Raw genomic sequence first — 20,182 nt, 5'->3', positions numbered from 1 at the left:
CCAAACTGATCAGAATGAGGACGTGTGGATCACAATTTGGAGATACTATTAGTTAGTTAAGTAATGGTATTTTCTTTGAAAGAAGGTACTAAATTAATATTGACAGAAGTTAAAAAAGTATTTCTATGAGTTTTTAGCTTTCTTTTTAATATAGCACCTACTTGATGTCAAGAAACCTAACAACATTTTCATAGCAGGAAAATGTTAGCTCCATTGATTTTAGTGATTCACTGTTGAAATTGCATCCAGGAAACTAATTTACGTTTGTTGTATGAAAACATTTTTAAAGGCTTCCATTCCTTTAAATAAAAAAGCAGTCTAGAAAGGAACAGAAACGTGGAACAATTATATGACTAGACTCTTGCTTAGTCCTATAACCAGTAAGGAGAAAGACAACACTGATACTTCAAAAAAAATTTTTTTTTCAGGTGAGGAATTTGTCAATGGAGATGAAAATGGTATAAGAAATTGTAAAGAGAAAAAAGAAAAACCAGATTCAGAAATTCATATGCCTACTAATATCCAATCACACAAAAAAATTCAGAATTTCAGAAAAAGAAAAACTGTCTCCAAAGCTACCTGCAGCCAAGGTTTGTATTTCTGTACTATATAAGGACAAGGTTTTTGCATGACCACTCCTAGCAATCCACTCTCCTTCAAAGAATTATATACACTTTCATATTTACTGTTTTATTTTTTTAGTCATTCACTAATTTATAAGATTATTTCGGCTATATTTGTTAGGTGGTTTTACTACAATACACCACTTGAGAATCTCTTAGTCTTCCAATATACTGCCATATTTCTGTCTGCTTGTTATGTTAGAGGGGATACGATGAACAGTAGAGACAGCAAGGAGGTTGAGTCGGGGCAGCAGGTCTGGGTTGTGTCAGATCCCTGAGAACTTTCACTGAGCCCTTTTAGCATAAGGGGAATTAAAGAAGCATGGCCACTAGTTTCTCTGTCAGATACATGAACTCTGTGTGTTTGACAATGTGGATAAATGGCTATTCTTTGGTAATTCTTGGAGCTAGTTCTGTGGTGAACCATAGGCTGGACTACTTCAGGTCAAGTGTTAAGCCCTGCTAAGTTGATTAGTAAGAAAAAGTTGATAGAGTAAGAGGTAGGAATACTAGGCATCCTTTTGGAACTTTTCCCCATTGTCTCCCTCTCATGTAAACTAACGCGCTTCTTATACATACCTCCAAGGGAATGGCAACCTACTCCAGCATTCTTGCCTAGAGAATGCCATGGACAGAGGAGCCTGGTGGGCTACAGTCCATGGGGTCACAAAGAGTCGGGTATGACTTTGCCTATGTGTACTGAACTGTAACTTCCTCCAATTTTAAAGGAAAACTGGAGAAGAAAATGGCAACCCACTCCAGTGTTCTTGCCTGGAGAATCCCAGGGACGGGGGAGCCTGGTGGGCTGCCGTCTATGGGGTCGCACAGAGTTGGACACGACTGACGCGACTTAGCACCAGTAGTAGTAGTATAGTGGATTGAATAGTGGCCCCCCAAAAACCCATGTCCATGTCCTAATCCCTGGAATCTATGATACTGTTGCATTTAAAGAGTGAATATTACCTTATTTACAAGAAGAATCTTTGCAGATATAGTTAAGGACCTTGAAATGAGGAAATTGTATTGGATTTTCCAAATGGGACCCAAATCTAACAACAAGTATCCTTTTAAAAGAAAAATGGAGACAGCTTTGAGGCACGCAAGGAAAGAGAAGATAATGTGAAGAGCCAGGCAAAAGAACAATGTGGCCAAAAGCTAAAGAAGCTAAGTTGGAGGAAGCAAGGAAGGATTCTTCCTTATAGCTTCCAGAGAAATTGTAGCCCTGCTGACACCTTGGTGTTGGATTTCTGGTCTCTAGAACCACAAGAAACTAATATGTTTCTCTCGTAGCACTTAATCAGATTTTCATGTAGTTTTTTACATGTCTCTCATTCCCCAAGGCTGCAGGCCACTCAAAAGAAGAGATAGTGTCATCTGTTTTCTTTATATAATGTTAGCATAGTTTAGGGAAAAATTTTATTGTTTTTAGTATTTCTAATTTGTGATGTAAGGAAAAGAAATAAAAATATTTAGATAATAATATTGTACTGAATTTTCTGTGAAAGAAAAATGAAATGCTCAATAGGCCATAGTTTGGTTCTTGACATCTTTTGTCATCAGAGACACACTCGTTGAGATATGAGAATAAATGTAGAAAGCGGATTATGAACTACTGAGTGAAATGAGCATAGAAATGAAGCAAGTCTTATTTGTCTCAGTCAAGCTTAGGACAGAGTGAACAACAGTTAGAATGCGTTAACGTGCTCAGATGCTCTACCGTTTCTTCACGAATTGTGTTTTAAAATAGCAACAGCAATTATAATATTAATTGAGGTATGTTTCTGTGTGGGACTTCCCTGGTGGCTCAGATGGTAAAGAATCTGCGTGCAATGCAGGAGACCTGGATTCGATGCCTCGCTTGGGAAGATCCCCTGGAGAAGGGATTGGCACCCCACTCCAGTATTCTGGCCTGGAGAATTCCATGGATAGAGGAGCCTGGCAGGCTACAGTCCATGGGTTGCAAACAGCTGGACATGACGGAACGACTTTCACTTTGTGTATAGTGCATGCTTTTTAGGATGTTTTTAGGAGGTTGCTTTGTGTTTTCTAAGATCCTTCATAATAATCAGCACTTGGCAGAAAACTCAGTTTTGCTTGGCAAATTTACAGAAAGGAAGACATCTGGAATCGATGAGAGGAATGCCACAGGGGAAAGCCGGCTTCATTTGGCTGCCAGAAGAGGACATTTGTCTCTGGTGAAAGCTTTGATAGAATCTGGAGCAGACGTGAATCTAAAAGATAATGCAGGTTTGGATTTTTAAATTGTAAATGTCTTTATAATTTGAACTCACTGATATATATATTTCACCCACCCTCCCCCATTTTGATCCTGACTGTTATATAGAAGCTCACTTTGAAAATTCTTTTATAATATTTTATGGTTTATCTTAGTTCCCACCAATTGCAAAAATAACCATGGAAACAGCTTTTAATATATCTTTGGGAGCATTCATTTATTTTCATTCATTTTTCAATAAAGAAGCTTTATTAAGGCATTTTCCTTGGAGGCTTTAATATCATTGCTTAACGTTATAGGGAATGCCAAATTTTCCTCTTTCCTTGTCCCTTCTTTTCTTATTTCTTGATAATATTCCTTTTTTTCTTCCAGGTCATGTTTTTATCTTAAAGCTCCATTTTTAAATTGATCTTCTAACATTTTTCTCAAGCACACACACACACAAAACTTGTGTAAGAAATGCCAGAGGGAAAAAACTCAGATTGATTATTCACATGTCTTTCCAAAGAGAAATGTGACAATACAAGATATAAATAGGAAGGTCAGATGATCTTCAGTTCAGTTCAGTTACTCAGTCATGTCCAACTCTTTGCGACCCCATGAATCGCAGCACGCCAGGCCTCCCTGTCCATCACCAACTCTCAGAGTTCACTCAGATTGACATCCATCGAGGCAGTGATGCCATCCAGCCATCTTATCATCGGTCGTCCCCTTCTCCTCGTGCCCCCAATCCCTCCCAGCATCAGGGTCTTTTCCAATGAGTCAACTCTTCGCATGAGGTAGCCAAAGTACCGGAGCTTCAGCTTTAGCATCATTCCTTCCAAAGAAATCCCAGGGCTGATCTCCTTCAGAATGGACTGGTTGGATCTCCTTGCAGTCCAAGGGACTCTCAAGAGTCTTCTCCAACACCACAGTTCAAAAGCATCAGTTCTTCAGTGCTCAGCCTTCTTCACAGTCCAACTCTCACATCCATACATGACCACAGGAAGAACCATAGCCTTGACTAGACGGACCTTAGTCGGCAAAGTAATGTCTCTGCTTTTGAATATGCTATCTAGGTTGGTCATAACTTTCCTTCCAAGGAGTAAGCGTCTTTTAATTTCATGGCTGCAATCACCATCTGCAGCGATTTTGGAGCCCCCCAAAATAAAGTCTGACACTGTTTCCACTGTTTCCCCATCTATTTCCCATGAAGTGATGGGACTGGATGCCATGATCTTCGTTTTCTGAATGTTGAGCTTTAAGCCAACTTTTTCCCTCTCCTCTTTCACTTTCATCAAGAGGCTTTTCAGTTCCTCTTCACTTTCTGCCATAAGGGTGATGTCATCTGCATATCTGAGGTCATTGATATTTCTCCTGGCAATCTTGATTCCAGCTTGTGTTTCATCCACTCCAGCGTTTCTCATGATGTACTCTGCATATAAGTTAAATAAGCAGGGTGACAATATACAGCCTTGACGTACTCCTTTTCCTATTTGGAACCAGTCTGTTGTTCCATGTCCAGTTCTAACTGTTGCTTCCTGACCTGCATACAGATATCTCAAGAGGCAGGTCAAGTGGTCTGGTATTCCCATCTCTCTCTGAATTTTCCACAGTTTATTGTGATCCACACAGTCAAAGGCTTTGGCGTAGTCAATAAAGCAGAAATAGATGTTTTTCTGGAACTCTCTTGCTTTTTCCATGATCCAGCAGATGTTGGCAATTTGATCTCTGGTTCCTCTGCCTTTTCTAAAACCAGCTTGAACATCTGGAAGTTCACTTTACTAGTATGTGAGATGAGTGCAATTGTGCGGTAGTTTGACCATTCTTTGGCATTGTCTTTCTTTGGGATTGAAATGAAAACAGACCTTTTCCAATACTGTGGCCACTGCTGAGTTTTCTAAATTTGCTGGCACATTGAGTGCAGCACTTTCACAGCATCATCTTTCAGGATTTGAAATAGCTCAACTGGAATTTCATCACCTTCACTAGCTTTGTTCATAGTGATGCTTCCTAAGGCCCACTTGACTTCACATTCCAGGATGTCTGGCTCTAGGTGAGTGATCACACCATCGTAGTTATCTGGGTCATTAAGATCTTTTTTGTGTAGTTCTTCTGTGTATTCTTGCCACCTCTTCTTAATATCTTCTTCTTCTGTTAGGTCCATACCATTTCTGTCCTTTATCGAGCCATTTTTGCATGAAATGTTCCCATGATTTTAGTCTAATTTAATATCTGACTTGAAACAATTTGGCATGATTGGTGCTTACTTGGTCCCATGATAGCTTGTGTTCTGTTAGTCATTTGTCACGTGTATCAATAAGTATTTTGATGAGATTAATTTGTTTTAAAAAATGAAGATTATGTTTTTATTGAGATATACTTGATTTATAATATATTAGTTTCGAGTATACAACATAGTGATTCAAAATTGATAGACTATATTCCACTTAGTTATTATAAAATATTGACTGTATTCCCTGTACTGTACAGTATATCCTTGCGCTTATTTATTTTATATATAGTAGTTTATACCTTTTAATTCCTTACCCTATCTTGCCCCTCTCTTCATCCCTTTGGCTGCTGGTAACCACTAGTTAATTGTCTGTATCCAGGAATCTGTTTTTGTTTTGTTGTGTTTACTTGTTTCTTTTATTTTTTAGATTCTACGTATAAGTGATAACAGAGTATTTATCTTTCTCTGTCTGACTTATTTCACTAAGCATGATACCCTCCAGGTTCATCCATGTTTTTGCAGAAGGCAAAATTTCATTCTTTTTATGGCCAAGTAGTACTCATTCGGAGAAGGCAATGGCACCCCACTCCAGTACTCTTGCCTGGAAAATCCCATGGATGGAGGAGCCTGGTGGGCTGCAGTCCATGGGGTCGCTAAGAGTCGGACACAACTGAGCGACTTCACTTTCACTTTTCACTTTCATGCATTGGAGAAGGAAATGGCAACCCGCTCCAGTGTTCTTGCCTGGAGAATCCCAGGGACGGGGGAGCCTGGTGGGCTGCCGTCTATGGGGTTGCACAGAGTCAGACACGATTGAAGTGACTTAGCAGCAGCAGCAGCAGCAGCAGTACTCATTTGCTTATTGTAAATAATGTTGCTGTGAACATGGGGGTGCGTGTATCTTTTTGAATTAGTGTTTTTGTTTTCTTCAGATATATACCCAACAGTAGAACTGCTGAATCATGTGGAGTTCTTTTTTTTTAAGAAAATTCCATACTGTTTTTCTGCAGTGGCTGCACCAATTTGCACGCCCACCAACAGAGTGTAAGGGCTCTCTTTCTTACGTATCCTCACCAACATTTGTTATTTGTTGATATTCTTTTTGTGAACACTATTTGTGTTCTTTTTGATGATAGTCATTCTGACCTAAGTGGGATAATATCTCATTGTGGCTTTGACTTGCATTGTTTTGATGATTATGAGTGTTGAGCATCTTTTCATGTGCCTGTTGTCCATCTGTATATCTTCTTTGGAAAAACATCTGTGCAGGTCTTTTGCCCACTTTTTGATTGGCCTGTTTGTTTTTTGATGTTGAGTTGTATAAGCTGTTTATCTATTTTGGATATTAACCCCTTACCAGTCATATCATTTGCAGATATTTTCTGCCATTCAGTAGATTTTCTTTTCTTTTTGTTAATGATTTCCTTTGCTGTGAAAAAGCTTTTAAGTTCAACTAGATTCCATTTTTTAATTTTTTAATTTTGTTTCCTTTGTCTTAGGAGACAGATCCAAAACAGTGTTGCTATAATTTACTTAAAAAGCATTTGTCTATGTTTTCTTCTATGACTTTTATGGTTTCCAGTCATACATTGGGTTCTTTGGTTCATTTTGAGTTTATGTTTATATATAGTGTGAGAACTATTCTGATTTCATTTTTTTAAACATATAACTGTTCAGTTTTTCCCGGTACCACTATTGAAGAAACCATCTTCTCTCCATTGTTTATTCTTGCCTCCTTTGTCATAGATTAACTGACATAAGTGTATGGATTTATTTCTGGGCTGTCTGTTCGGTTTCATTGATCTGTGTCTCTTTTTCTGCCCATATGAGACTGTTTCAATTACTGTAGCTTTGTAGTCTAATCTGAAGTCAAGGAATGTGACTCCTCCAGTCTGTTCCTTTTTCTCAAGTTTATTTTGCCTAGTTAAGATCTTCTGTGCTATCATACAAGTTTTAAAATTACTCTATCTCTGTGAAAAATTCCTTGGTATTTTGATAGGACTTACACTGAATCTTAGATCACCATGGATAGTATAGTCATTTTAACTATTAACTTTTCTAATACAGTATATCTTATCTTTTCAACTGTTTGTATCATCTTCAGTTTTTTCATCACTATTTTATAATTTCCTGAGTATAGGTTTTTTACCTTGTTAGGTAGGTTTACTCCAAGGTATTTATTCTTTTTGTTGCAGTTGAAGATGAGAAAGTTCCTTAATTTTGCTTTCTGATCATTTGCTGTTAGTGTGTAGAAATGCAACAGATTTCTGTATATTAATCTTGTATCCTGCGGCTTAACTGAATTTATTGACAAGCCCTAGTAGTTTTTCGGTGGTATCTTTAGGGTCTTTCTAGTGTAGTATCGTGTCATCTGCAGAGTGCCAGCGTTACTTCTTCCTTTGTAGTTTGGATTCCTTTATTTCTTTTTCTTCTCTCATTGCTGTGGCTAGACCTTCTAATAATAGGTTGAATAAACGTGAGAGTGGGCATCCTTGTCTTGTTCCTAATCTTAGAGGAAATGCTTTTAGCTTTTCACTGTTGAGTAGGATGTTAGCTGTAGTTTGTCATATATGGCCTTTATTATTTTGTTAAGATACGTTCCCCCTATGCCCACTTTTTGGAGAGTTGATCATAAATGGGTGTCGAATTTTATCACAAGCTTTTTCTGCATCTGTGTGGTCATACGATTTTTATTCTTCATTTTGTTAATGTGGTATGTCACATTAATTGATCTGCAGACATTGAAAACTCCTTGCATTCCTAGGATAATCCCACTTGATCATGGTGTATGATACTTTTAATGTATTGTTGGATTCGATTTGCTAAAATTTTTGCAAATTTTATTTTTGCACCTATGTTCATCAGTGACATTGACCTGTAATTTTCCTTTGTGTGTGTGATATCTTTTTCTGATTGTGGTGTCAAGGAGATGCTGAGCATGTACAGTGAATTTGGAAGTGTTTCTTCCTCTGCAGTTTTTGGGAATAATTTGAGAAGGACAGGTATTAATTCTTCCCTAAATGTTTGGTAGAATTCATCTGTGAAGCCATATGGACTTTGTTGGGAGTTTTAATTACTGATTCAATTTAATTACTGGTAACTGATCTGTTTATATTTTGTATTTCTTCCTGGTTAGGTCTTAGGAGATTGCATATTTTTAGGAATTTTTCCTTTTCTTGTAGGTTGTTCTTTTTATTGGCATGTAGTTGTTTGTAGTAATCTGTTATGATCCTTTGCATTTCTGTGCTGTTAATTGTAACATTTTTATTTATATTTTATTTTATTTTATTTTATTTGGGCCTTTTCTTTTTTCTTTGGTATATCTGGCCACAGTGTATTCAATTTTGTCTTTTCAAAGAATCAGCTCTTAGTTTCACTGATTTTTTTTCTGTTTATTTGGCCTCTGTTTAATTTATTTTTGCTCTGAACTTTATGATTTCTTTCCTTCTCCTTTCACATTTTTTGTTGTTCTTTCTCCTGTTCCTTTAGGGATAAGTTTAGGTTTATTTGAGACTTTTCTTCTGTAGAGGTTTAGAACTTGCTCTTGCTGTATCCCATAGATTTTGGATCATTATGTCCTCATTTTCATTTGTCTCTACGTGTTTGTTGTTTTTTTCTTTGATTTCTTCAGTGATCCATTGATTGTTGAGTAGTATATTGTTTAGCTGCCATATGTTTGTGTTTTTTTTAGTTTTATTTCTGTAGTTGATCTCTAGTCTCATAGTGATTTCAATATGAATGAAAAGATACTCAATATGGTTTCAGTGTTCTTATATTTACCGATACTTGTTTAGTCGCCTAGCATGTGACCTCTCCTGGAGAATGTTCCATGTGCACTTGAAAAGAATGTGTATTCTGCTGCTTTGGGATGGAATGTTCTATATATATCAGTTTAAGCCCATCTAATATAATGTGTCATTTATGAGTTTTTCCTTATTGGTTTTCTTTCTGGATGATCTATCCATTGATGAAAGTGGGGTGTCAGAATCCCCTACTAGTATTGTGTTACTGTCGATTTTTCCCTTTATGTCTGTTAATATTTGCTTTATATATTTAGGTGATCCTGTATTGGATACAGATATATTTTAAATTGTTATACCTTCTTGGATTGATTCCTTGGTCATTATGTGATGTGCTTATTTGTTTCTTATAACAATTTTTGTTTTAAAGTATTTTATCTGATACAGATATTGCTACTCCAGGTTGCTTTTTGTTTCCATTTGTGTGGAATACCTTTTCCTATTCCCTACCTTTCAATCTGTGTGTGTCTTTAGATCTGAAGTGAGTCTCTTGTAGGCAGTATATATATATATATGGGTCTTGTTCTTGTATCCATTCAGTCACTCTTTGTCTTTTGATTGGAGCATTTAGTCCATTTACTTTTAAAGTAATTGTTGATATATGTGATCTTCTTTCCATTGTGTTCATGGTTTGGGAGTTATTTTTGTAATTCTCTTTTTATTCATGTTTTTCTTTTGTTTTCTTGTTATTTTATGATTATCTTTAATGTTATATTTAGTTTCCATTTTCTTTTTTGCATATCTATCTATTGTAGATTTTTCACTTATACACACATTCATGGTAACCATGAGTGAAAAATCTGTAAACTTAAAATCTTTAAATTTCCGATTAATTTTGTACCCAGTTGACTTACTATCTTTACTGTATATTTGCCTTTACCAATTAACTTTTTCTTTTCATAATAATATTCATGTTTCTAGTTGTGGCCTTTTCTTTTTTGCTTAGAGGAGTCCCTTTCACATTTCTCATAAAGCTGGTTTGGTGGTGCTGAGTTCTTTTAGCTCTTCCTTGTCTATACAGCTTTTGATATCTTCATCATATTTGATAAAAACCTTGCTGGGTACAATATTTTTGGTTGTACATTTTTCCCTTTCATCACTTTAAATATATGGTACCACTGCTTTCTGACCTGCAGAGTTCTGTTGTAAAGTTAGCCAGGAGTCTTATGGAAGTTCCCTAGTATGTTATTTGTTGCTTTTCTCTTGCTGCTTTTTATATTCTCTGTCTTTAAATTTTTACATTTAAATCACAATGTGTCTTAATGTGGTCCTCTTTAAGTTGATCCTGTTTGGGACTGTCTTGATCTTGTTTCCTGGGCCTGGATGTCTCTTTCTTTTCCCAGGCTAGGGGACCTTTCAGCTATTATGTTTTCAAATATGTTTTCAGTCCCTTTCTTTCTTTTCTTCATCTGGGACTCCTATAATGAAAATATTGGCACACTTGATACTGTTCCAGAGAGCTCTTAAACTGTCCCTACTTTTTGAATTCCACTCCTGTGTCATCCAGCTTGCTGATACATTCTTATATATCATTTAGTGTCTAATTTCTCTGTTTATCCATTCTTCTCCCAAGTTCTTTGTCTGTCCTTATAGTCATTACCTTGAACTCTTTCTTAGATAGTTTTCCTATCTCCACTTCACTTAGTTCTTCTCCTGGGGCTTTATCTTGTTTCTTTCTTTTAAACTCTGTTGCCTCATTTTGCCTAACTAACTAGTTTATTTCTGTGTATCTGATAGGTTTGCTATGTTTCCCAACCTTGGAGAAGTAGCCTCTTATAGGAAATGTCTTATGCTTCTAGGAGCTCACTTCCCTCTGATTACCAGCGCTGTATGTTCTAGGTGTCCCCACTATGTGGGCTACACGCATCCTTCTTTTGTGTCAGTCTGACTGCTGTGGGTGGTCTGGTAGGCTTGGCTTGTCCCCAGTTGGGTTGGTTGCCCTGCTTTGTGTGGAGGCTGCTGGCCTGGTTGGTGGAGCTATGTCACAAGGCAGTTGGCTGTTGAACCCCAGGAGACCCCAGGACTAGTGCTTGTTTACTGATTGGCAGAGACTGGATATAGGAGATCCCAAGGCTGTTTCCTGCCTTCCAGTGGATGAAGCTAGTTCTTGGGACTACTGCCAGCCCACTGGTGAGCAGAGCCAGGTCTTGGGGACTGGAGGCAGGGCCCACAGGTTCTAGAGCTCGTGTTGGACTGCTGATGAGTGGGACCAGTTCTTGATACAGGTGGCTGTGGGGTTCAGTGGACCTAAAGTTTATGTTGGCCTACTGCTGAGCAGAACTTGGGCCCAGCTGGTCCTAGGGCTGGTGCTGGCCTGCTTGTTGGTAGACTGCCTTCTGTCACAGCAGGCTGTGGAGCTGTAGTCCAGGGGCTGGTGTCCACCTGCTAGTGGCTGAGTCTATTCCCAAGGCTAGAGCAGGCTTGCTGATGGACAAGGCTTAGGCCCAGGGATTTCTGGGGCTGGTCCCCACCCATTGGTGGGTAGAACTGGGCTCCAGGGTCTCTGGCTGCAGGGCCCTGGGTGTCCTGGGTCTACTGTGTGTGCACTGTGGGAAGAGCTGGGTCCTGGGCCTTCTGGTGGACAGGGCCATGTTCAAGGGCAGCTGTGGACTCAGAGAATGTTAAAATAGCCTGTTTTCAATATTATTTCCTGTCCAGTACTTAGTATATACATTTGAATCACTATATATATTCATTCCATTAGTGCAAATGAACTTAATAATGAGGATACTACTTGAGTATTGATTTGTAAGTAGCTTCTTTGTTTTCTCTTTTTTCCTTTTTTAGGTTGGACACCACTTCATAAGGCAGCTAGTAACGAATGGAGTGATGTAGAGTTGTTAAAAGCTAGTGCTAATGTTAATTGTGAAAATGTAGATGGAATTCTACCCTTACATGATGCTGTTGCAAACAACCATTTAAAGGTATAGTGCATCATATTAGGTTCCTATTTATTTTTCTTTAAAAAGTGAATGAAGACAGTGAAGGTATTTTAAATTGCTAATTAAGGTGATTCCTTAAGACAAAGAATTTTTAAAACTTCTTAGAGGCACGAGTGTATATGATATTACATATAGTTTAGAAAAGCAATATATTTCCTAATGAATCCTGTTTCCATTGTCTCTTCATTGTGTAATTCATGTAAATCAGAATAAAATGAAATGGCTAAGAGTAAACACAGCCTATCAGTATAATACACTATAATTTTAATTGTCTTAAATGATTTGCTTTGTACATAAAAGAGTATATATAGTGATGATATATTTGATAACCAGACAACTTTAAACTCAGAAATTTCTTAGTGAGTTTGAAGTTTCAAAGAAATGAGTAAAAGCTTAAGTTGCTTGTTTCTTTGGGGGTTGTTGTATTTTTTTTCTCATTTTTTTAATAAACTACTATGGTGAAAATAACAGGGGAAACTTACTAGGTTAATTATTAGAGTAACACTAAATTTCAAATCTAGATGTTAAAATTCTTCAGATTTTTAAACTTATCTTTTTTTTTGACAAACCTTAGGAGAAAATTTGTCTGTAGATAGTATAGATTTCAGGAATAATTTTTCGCTTTGAAAAGTCGTTAAGGAAATTACCAGCAACAACAACAGTATAAAACCAAGATTCATGTAAAAAAATATTTTGGATCTCTCACTAATACCACTTTATCTGTCTCTAGGTATTTTTTAATAGTCTGGTAGTTGTTATTTAATTTTGTGAAAATGTATCTCTACTGTTTTCAGCCTGAACATAGTCATGTGAAAGAAAAATATTGAATTTGTGACTCGCAGAAATAAAAGGTATAAACTAATAATAAAAGAATAGTACCAGGTGGGTAGGCTAATGTCCAGGGAGGCTTCTTTTGATCAAAGAAGCTCTTTGATTTTAAAGATGTTTAAATTAAAAAGGAATTGACAAAACCTTGAGGTTATGTGATCGTGCTGTGGAAGAAAACAAACAGGAAGAGTCACTGAAGTGATGAACCTGCTGGTTATTTGCACAGGAAAAAGGTCATTTAAAGTGAAAGCACTTAAATAAGGGCAAAAAATTCATAGTAGGAAAATTAGGATTTTAGACTATCCTGAAAAATGCAATATAGAATATTGCATATATGTTATATAGAATATAAGGACCCCACCCCCAACATCACCCCTATACCTAGAAATTTGTTAGAAGGTGTTACAGAGCTCCAAGTATGGTATTCATGGGTAAGATTTATTCCAGCAATATAGTAAGGATACATGGTTGGATTATCAGAGGGAAAGGTGGAGTCTGGAGATATCCGTGCGCAGTCTCTACTACGTACTCTTCTTCACGAGAGGCCACGTATGGTTTGCTTTTCCCTCAGCAGTGAAAGTGTAGTGACATAAGTACAAAGCTTTTGTCCGGGAAAGCTGATTAGAAACTTAATGCTCATGATTTATATTGAGGGCTGGTCATGTGGGCACCCTCTACCTAGCACTTACCAAGATTCCAGACTCCCAGAAGCAGACACCACATTGTGTGTGCCGACAGTTTAAGCACAGAGAGTCACAGCAATTAGGGAAAGGTTTATATCAGCGCTGGACACTGACTGCCAGCCCGGTTCTCACATGCCAGCTGCAGGCCAACCACATAAGCGGCCTCTCTAGAGAGCAGTCTTAGGCCCGCTGTGTTAACTCCTCCAAGTAGTATTGTATTTAGTTTCTAACTGAAGTATATACTGATTGATTTCTGGTTCAGCAGAGACACAATAAAGTATGTTTTCTTGGCCTAGCTTTTCTGGCAAAAGAGTGTGACAGCACATAGGACATCCTTTATCTCACGGTTGACTTTTTGCCTCATGGTCTCAGGGAAGTTCTTTTTTTCAAAAATTTTGAAAGGTGCCACAGTTTCGGCCCTAGGTCCTGTATTAATACACTTATATTAAAATCCTGATTTTTCTTTTTTTATGTTTATTGCTATCAGCTTGTCACTCCTTCTAGGCCCTTTCAGAGGGTAAAGACAGAGAAATATGTGAGTATACTAATACATGTACACTCATTTCTATATCTATGAATTAATCTATCTGTATATATTAAAATAAACATGAATTAAAACTGTCTTCTCAGACTGTAATCCAGCTTCACAGAGTTCATTCTAGCTTTTATCCATCTTGTTTCTTTATAACTTCTTTTTCTGACAATGATAAACCTGGTTGTTTTTATCCACAATTTATTTACTTATTTGTCCAACTCTCATATAAATGTAAAGCATTTTCAGAATTGTTAATCCATATCACTGTGTAAAACACATTTCTCTTCTAGAGCAAGGGCTGGCAAACAGCTCCCAGGGCAGTTCTGGCCCTTTGCCTGTTTTGGAGCAGCTGATAGCTGAAAGTAGTTTTTATAGTCTTAAGTGACTAGGTGGGGGAAGACAGAATATTTCATGAAAATTTCATGGAATTCACATTTTCGTGCACATGGATGAAGCTTTTCTGGAACACAGTCACGCTCATTTGTTTGCCTGTTGTCTGTGACTGCTTTTGTGCTCTCTCAGTAGAGCTGAGTAGTTGTGACAGGGAAACCACGGCATACACACACAAAATCATTACTATCTGGCTCTTTCCAGAAAGCTTGGTGATTTATAAGTAAGAATATAGTGATCATGTAGTTCTTCTTGGCTTTAGCTCTACAGTATCCAGCTGAAAACACCATATTCCAAAGGAATTTAGATAAGCTAATTTAAAGACAAGTCTTGTATTTTTAATACTGCTAGTTCATTATAATCTACATTAAATCTTCAAAAGAGTCAACATCACACTTTAAATTTTTATATAATAAATTTAACTCTTTCTAATTGTAGCTCAGTTGGTAGAGAATCTGCCTGCAATGCAGGAGACCCAGGTTCAATTCCTGGGTTGGGAAGATCCCCTGGAGAAGGAAATGGCAACCCACTCCAGCATTCTTGCCTGGAGAATCCTATGGACAGAGAAGCCTGGCAGGCTACAGTCCATGGGGTTGCAAGAATCAGACATAACTTAGCGACTAAACCACCACCACCACCATATTAAAATCCTGATTTTTCTTTTTTTTAGGTTAACAGTTTTACCTTTTAGTTTATCCCTTATCAGTTTTGCTTCACAGGTGCTTTAAGCATTTCTACGTTATTTTAATATATGACTTCAGGAAATCCTGGGCTTCCCTGATAGCTCAGTTGGTAAGGAATCCGCCTGCAATGCAGGAGACCCTGATTCGATTCCTGGGTCAGGAAGATCCCCTGGAGAAGGTATAGGCCCCCCACTCCAGTATTCTTGGGCTTCCCTTGTGGCTTAGCTGGTAAAGAATCCACTTGCAATGTAGGAGACCTGGTTTCGATCCCTGGGTTGGGAAGATCCCCTGGAGAAGGGAACAGCTACCCACTCTGGTATTCTGGCCGGGAGAATTCCATGGACTATATAGTCTGTGGGGTCACAAAGAATCGGGCATGACTGAGTAACTTTCACCTTCTTTTTAGGCAATCCTACATCTTTACATTTTGACTTTGTTATAAATTTGTAGCATATTTTCCTGGCCAGTATTTCTGGCCAGTATTCTGGCCTGGATAATTCCATGGACAGAGGAGCCAGCAGGCTACATTCCATGGGGTTGCAAAGATTCGGACATGACTGAGTGACTTTCTCTTCATAAGTGAGAATTTTCCTGTTTTGAAGACTCTAGCTTCTCTCATAGCAATTTGGTAACTTCAAGGGGTAGAGAAGATGATTACTCAGACGTTGAGGGTCTTCTGTAAAGATAATTGTCAAGAACTGAAAATTAACCACAGGAAACAGCAGAAAGGAACTTGGTTTAGCAGACAAGACACAGAACTGGAGAACTTGAAGTCTAGGCCTAGTTCTGCTGCTTGAAAAAGATAAAGATAACTTTACCCTTGAAATAAGGAGTTTGATCTAGAGCTGCACTGTCTGTACTATAGCCACTAACCACATAATGACTATTTAAATTTAAATTACCTAAAATCAATTAAATTTAAAAATTCAGTTCTTCAGTTGCATTAGCCACATTTGAAGTACTCAGTAGCTACATGTGGCAAGTGGCTTCCGTAGTAGACAATGCAGATTCGAACATTTCCATCATCACAGAGACCTCTGTTGGACAGCTCTGGTCTAGAGCAAGGATTGGTAAATATTTCCTGCAAAGGGCTAGATAATCAGTAGTTTGGGTTTTCTGGGCCACACGGACTCTATTGCAACCACTCACCTGCTATTCTGTTATAAAAGCAACCTTAGACAGTTTGTAAATGAGCGGGTTTTGACTGTGCGCCACTAAAACTTCATTTACAAAATCAGGCAGCAGACAGGATTTGGCCCATGGACCATAGTGTGCCATTATTGCTTGTTCTAGAGAATCACTGATGTTCTTGATACCTAGGTGGTGATACAGGTAAAGTTTGCTTTTGGATTAACCTTCCATGTCTCTATTGCCTTCACTTTAAAGAGAAATATTCTATTTGAAATGGAGGTAGTGTTTTTAATGATATTTTAATTACTTTGACACTTATATTGGCCAGCATCTTTCCTTATATCTTCATTAACTTTCCCTCCATGCAACAGTTTGTCATTTGTTCTTTTTATTTCTGATTCACTTTCTCCCTTTTGTCCCTTTTTTTTTTTTTTTTTGAGGTAGGATATTGATAGATAATCTAGAAAGATAAGTTAGGGAGCAAGATATATAAATATATGGTATTGTAGACCTGTGTGTGTGCTAAGTCATTTCAGTCGTGTCCAACTCTTTGTGACCCTATGGACTGTAGCCTGTCCTGCTCCCCTGTCCATGGGGTTCTCCAGACAAGAATACTGGAGTGGGTTGCCATTTCCTTCTCCAGGGGATCTTCTCGTCCCAGGTCTCCTACATTGCAGGCAAATTCTTTACCACTTGTGCCACCTGGGAAGCCCAATTGTAGAACTAATAAGTATCAATTCTATAATATCCTGTGATTTTTCTCTCTTGCATGACTATAGACAAAGTTGAGTTCATCATCTTATTTTCTTTTTCAACTTGCATATTTAAAAAAAAATCTTAGTTTCTGTTGTAAATTATCTTCCAAGGTGGTTTTGTATTCTACCTTATAAACTGTGGAGTATTAAAAGATAAGGAAAAGGAGGATGAGAGGAAAAGATTTGTTTTTTAAAGCTAAAATATGGATGGGAATGGATACTCACTTTTGTGCAAGATAGGGTAACGGGGATGAGATATCCCCTCCCACCTTAAAAGCTAGAAAAGTGAGCAAAATATGTAAAATAAACAGTTTTGAGATATCAGACAACGTGCAGGAGAGAACAGAAGCAAACGGGATGAGCCTTGTGGATTGCCCCACCTTCTGGGCAGAGGAGTTTCCAGGCAGTCGTGTAGGGAGGAGGAAAGCAAATAGCCTTATGATCTCAGAGAGCTGAGAAGACAGAATTTGGAGTTTCAAAGGCTCCAACAGCTGAAATTCTGAGAGCAAGATACCAGACAGAATGTATCTGCGTAGAGAGACCTCTCCAGCGATGTAAAGGGGGAGCTTCCTCAGTTCTTTGGCGGATCTACAAATGTGTGTAAGGAAAGCACGTAAATGCTGCACGGAGGACTGGCAGAACCGTTGCTGGGGCTTACACACAGCTGATTAGGCGACTGTTTTCCCTTAAGCCCCACCATGTGCCAAATACTTTAGACATGGGTTCACATTTAAGCCTCATGGGTGAGAAGAATGAGATTCAAATGGTAAGTAACTTGCCTGAGGACATAGCTAGTAAGTAGCAGGAGTGAGTTTTGTATGCTTGACCTTAAAACAAATACATTTTCCTTCATGCTGGGCTAATTCTCAGCTGCCAGAGCAAATAAGGAACTGTCATAATTTCTGCTGGTGCATTTGCTTCTAAATTTTTATGCTTCTCCATACCTGAACACAAGTGGAAAGAGAAAAGCTACTAGAACATAGCATATCTTTAACAAAATACTGACCATCTTTTCCTGATCAAAAGGTTTTTTAGTGATTTGAGTTGCTTGTATTATGCAGATGGAATCATTGACTGTTTTTTACTATCTTGACTTTTACTATCAATAATAAGTGACAGTCTTTAACTTTGATGAGTCACAAATTTAATTCTAATACCCAAGTTTGAGTTATTCAGGAAAGCATGATTTATATCAGAAACTTTTGCCCCCAGAATGTCACAACATTTATCTTTGACCTCAGTTTTCTCCTCTGTGAAGATGGGGTTGGGGTAGATTATTTCTGTTTCTTTTTATCTTGTTAAGATTTTGTGAATACAGGTCATCTATTTAGGAAACATATTTGCATAGAGAGTATTAGAATGGACATTAGGTTCCCAAGCTAACTTATTAAAACTCCTAAACAAGTAACATATCTGAAGTATTATAGTTCAAGTAAAACTTTATTCAGCTTTGTCTAATGGTGGTTTATAATACAGGGTATTGTATAGTATAGTATAATATAATACAATATAATATAATCCTGAAATGATCTTTCCTCCCTTCTGTGCCCCATCTTCCAGCAGCTTAGGGGAGGGCAAAAGGCTGTGTAACAGAGAGAGAGTAAATCCTTTTGCACATCAGTCTATCTAAGTCTGCTCTTAGACAGTGAAAGCAGCATATCTGGTACTTTCCTACCACTGTATTTGATTCTCCTGTGAAGACAGATCAGGCCAAACAGTGAATCAGTTTAAAATTGTCATATCAAATTTAATCGAAATTTTCTTGGTCAGAGTTTGAGTAATTTTTTGATAACTTTTAATATTTGATAGTGTTATCCTATAATGAAAGCAGAAATGATTGATTTTAGGTGTCTGTAGAGATAACTTTGGAAAAATGCCTTCTAGGCAGCTGAGATGCTACTACAACATGGAGCAAACCCTAATCAAAAGGATGAAAAGCAGAAGACTGCTTTGGATGAAGCAGATGATGAAAATATGAAAGAGCTGCTGAAATCTTATGGTGCCGTTGAGACTGACAGCAGAGATGAGAGTGATGCTGTAGTCACTGGTATGAATAGCAATGTTTTTTGCTATTTTATACAGGTGTATAACTCTGCTTAGAAAAACAAAGTCTTCAGATTTGTGTAAATTGTTTCGTAACTAGGGATAACTTTTTGTCTGTTTATTAAACTCTTGAAAAGCATAATTTATTTTTAGAAACAGCATTTTAAAACTTGGTTTAATTTATAGATTATATGGTTCTATTGTATTAGAATTATATGTTGAAACAAAACACGTTCATTAAACAAACATTCATCTCTCATAACACTGGATCAGTGTTACTGAAACTATGCAGATTAGTTTACTTTATAGTGGGGCTGGAAAAGAATGACATTATACTAAAGTCTTTGCGACTAAGATTCCATTACTTCAAAATTTATAATGATTCATGCAGAAGTTGGACTCATGCCAACTTTTCAAGACTGATATTCTAATGCTAGAATATGGATTTGTTAAGCAAATATACTATACTTATATATGTGTGTGAGTATATGTGTAATATATATTAAAGTGGAAAGAATATTTCAAGGAAATATATAGTCAGGGAAATTTTTATGAACCATTTTTAGCAGTACTTTGCACTTAACTAATATAATGAGTTGTCTATAAGAAATAAGCATTTAGTCCTGCCATTTGTAGCAACGTAGGTGAACCTAGAGAATGTCACGTTAAATGAAGTAAGCACAGAAAGATACAGAAAGGCAAACTCTTTGTGGTGTCACTTATATGTGGAACCTTAAAAAGTCAAGCTGAAAGAACCAGATAGATGGTTGAGTGGTGGTTGCCAAGGGCTTGGGGGAGGAAGTGGTGGAGGAGATGGAGAAATGTTGATCAAATGTTCGCTTAAAAGATGAATTGGTTCCATGGGTCTTCTAATGTATAAGACAATGATTATAGTTGTTAATAATAAATTATATACTTGCAGTTTGCCAAGAAGTAACTTTCAAATGTTCTCACCAACACACACACACACAAACACACAAGGTAACAATGTGAGGTGACGGGTGTGTTTGTGTTTTTTTAAAGAAGCATTTAGTGAGCACTGACTTAGAAAACGTACATTTGTTGAGCACATGCTATACAGATCAGCCCTGGAGGAGCTTCCGGGCTTTGGAGAGATGAACCAGAAAACAGGCAGTTAAGGACAATTTCGGAAGTGTTGAGGAGAGGGACTTGATCTTCTTTTTCCTTCATGTGTGAGCCTTGACTCATGGAAGAAGAAAGCCAGGAGCTTATCTGTGTTGTCTATGAGGGAGATTATTGGGAAGAGAACCCCTGTGACGTGCCTTTCCACTGGCCTGCCACTCCCCTTACCAACTGA

The 20,182-nt window shown here is 37.6% G+C and overlaps 1 protein-coding gene across 1 annotated transcript in view; it reads left to right on the top strand.

Moving 5' to 3' along the window:
- Positions 1-20,182, top strand: part of ANKRD31 (ankyrin repeat domain 31) — a 134,182-nt gene that overhangs the window by 71,897 nt on the left and 42,103 nt on the right. Inside the window, exons 15-18 of the mRNA XM_069595327.1 lie at positions 429-590; positions 2,733-2,870; positions 11,662-11,798; positions 18,706-18,868. Of these exons, the coding sequence (XP_069451428.1) occupies positions 429-590; positions 2,733-2,870; positions 11,662-11,798; positions 18,706-18,868 (600 nt within the window). The remainder of the gene's footprint in view (positions 1-428; positions 591-2,732; positions 2,871-11,661; positions 11,799-18,705; positions 18,869-20,182) is intronic.

This window comes from Ovis canadensis, chromosome 7 (genome assembly GCF_042477335.2).
Source record: "Ovis canadensis isolate MfBH-ARS-UI-01 breed Bighorn chromosome 7, ARS-UI_OviCan_v2, whole genome shotgun sequence".
In the NCBI taxonomy this organism is placed as follows: Eukaryota; Metazoa; Chordata; class Mammalia; order Artiodactyla; family Bovidae; genus Ovis; species Ovis canadensis.
Note: the sequence above shows the minus strand (reverse complement) of the source record. Positions and strands in the feature narration are given on the sequence as shown.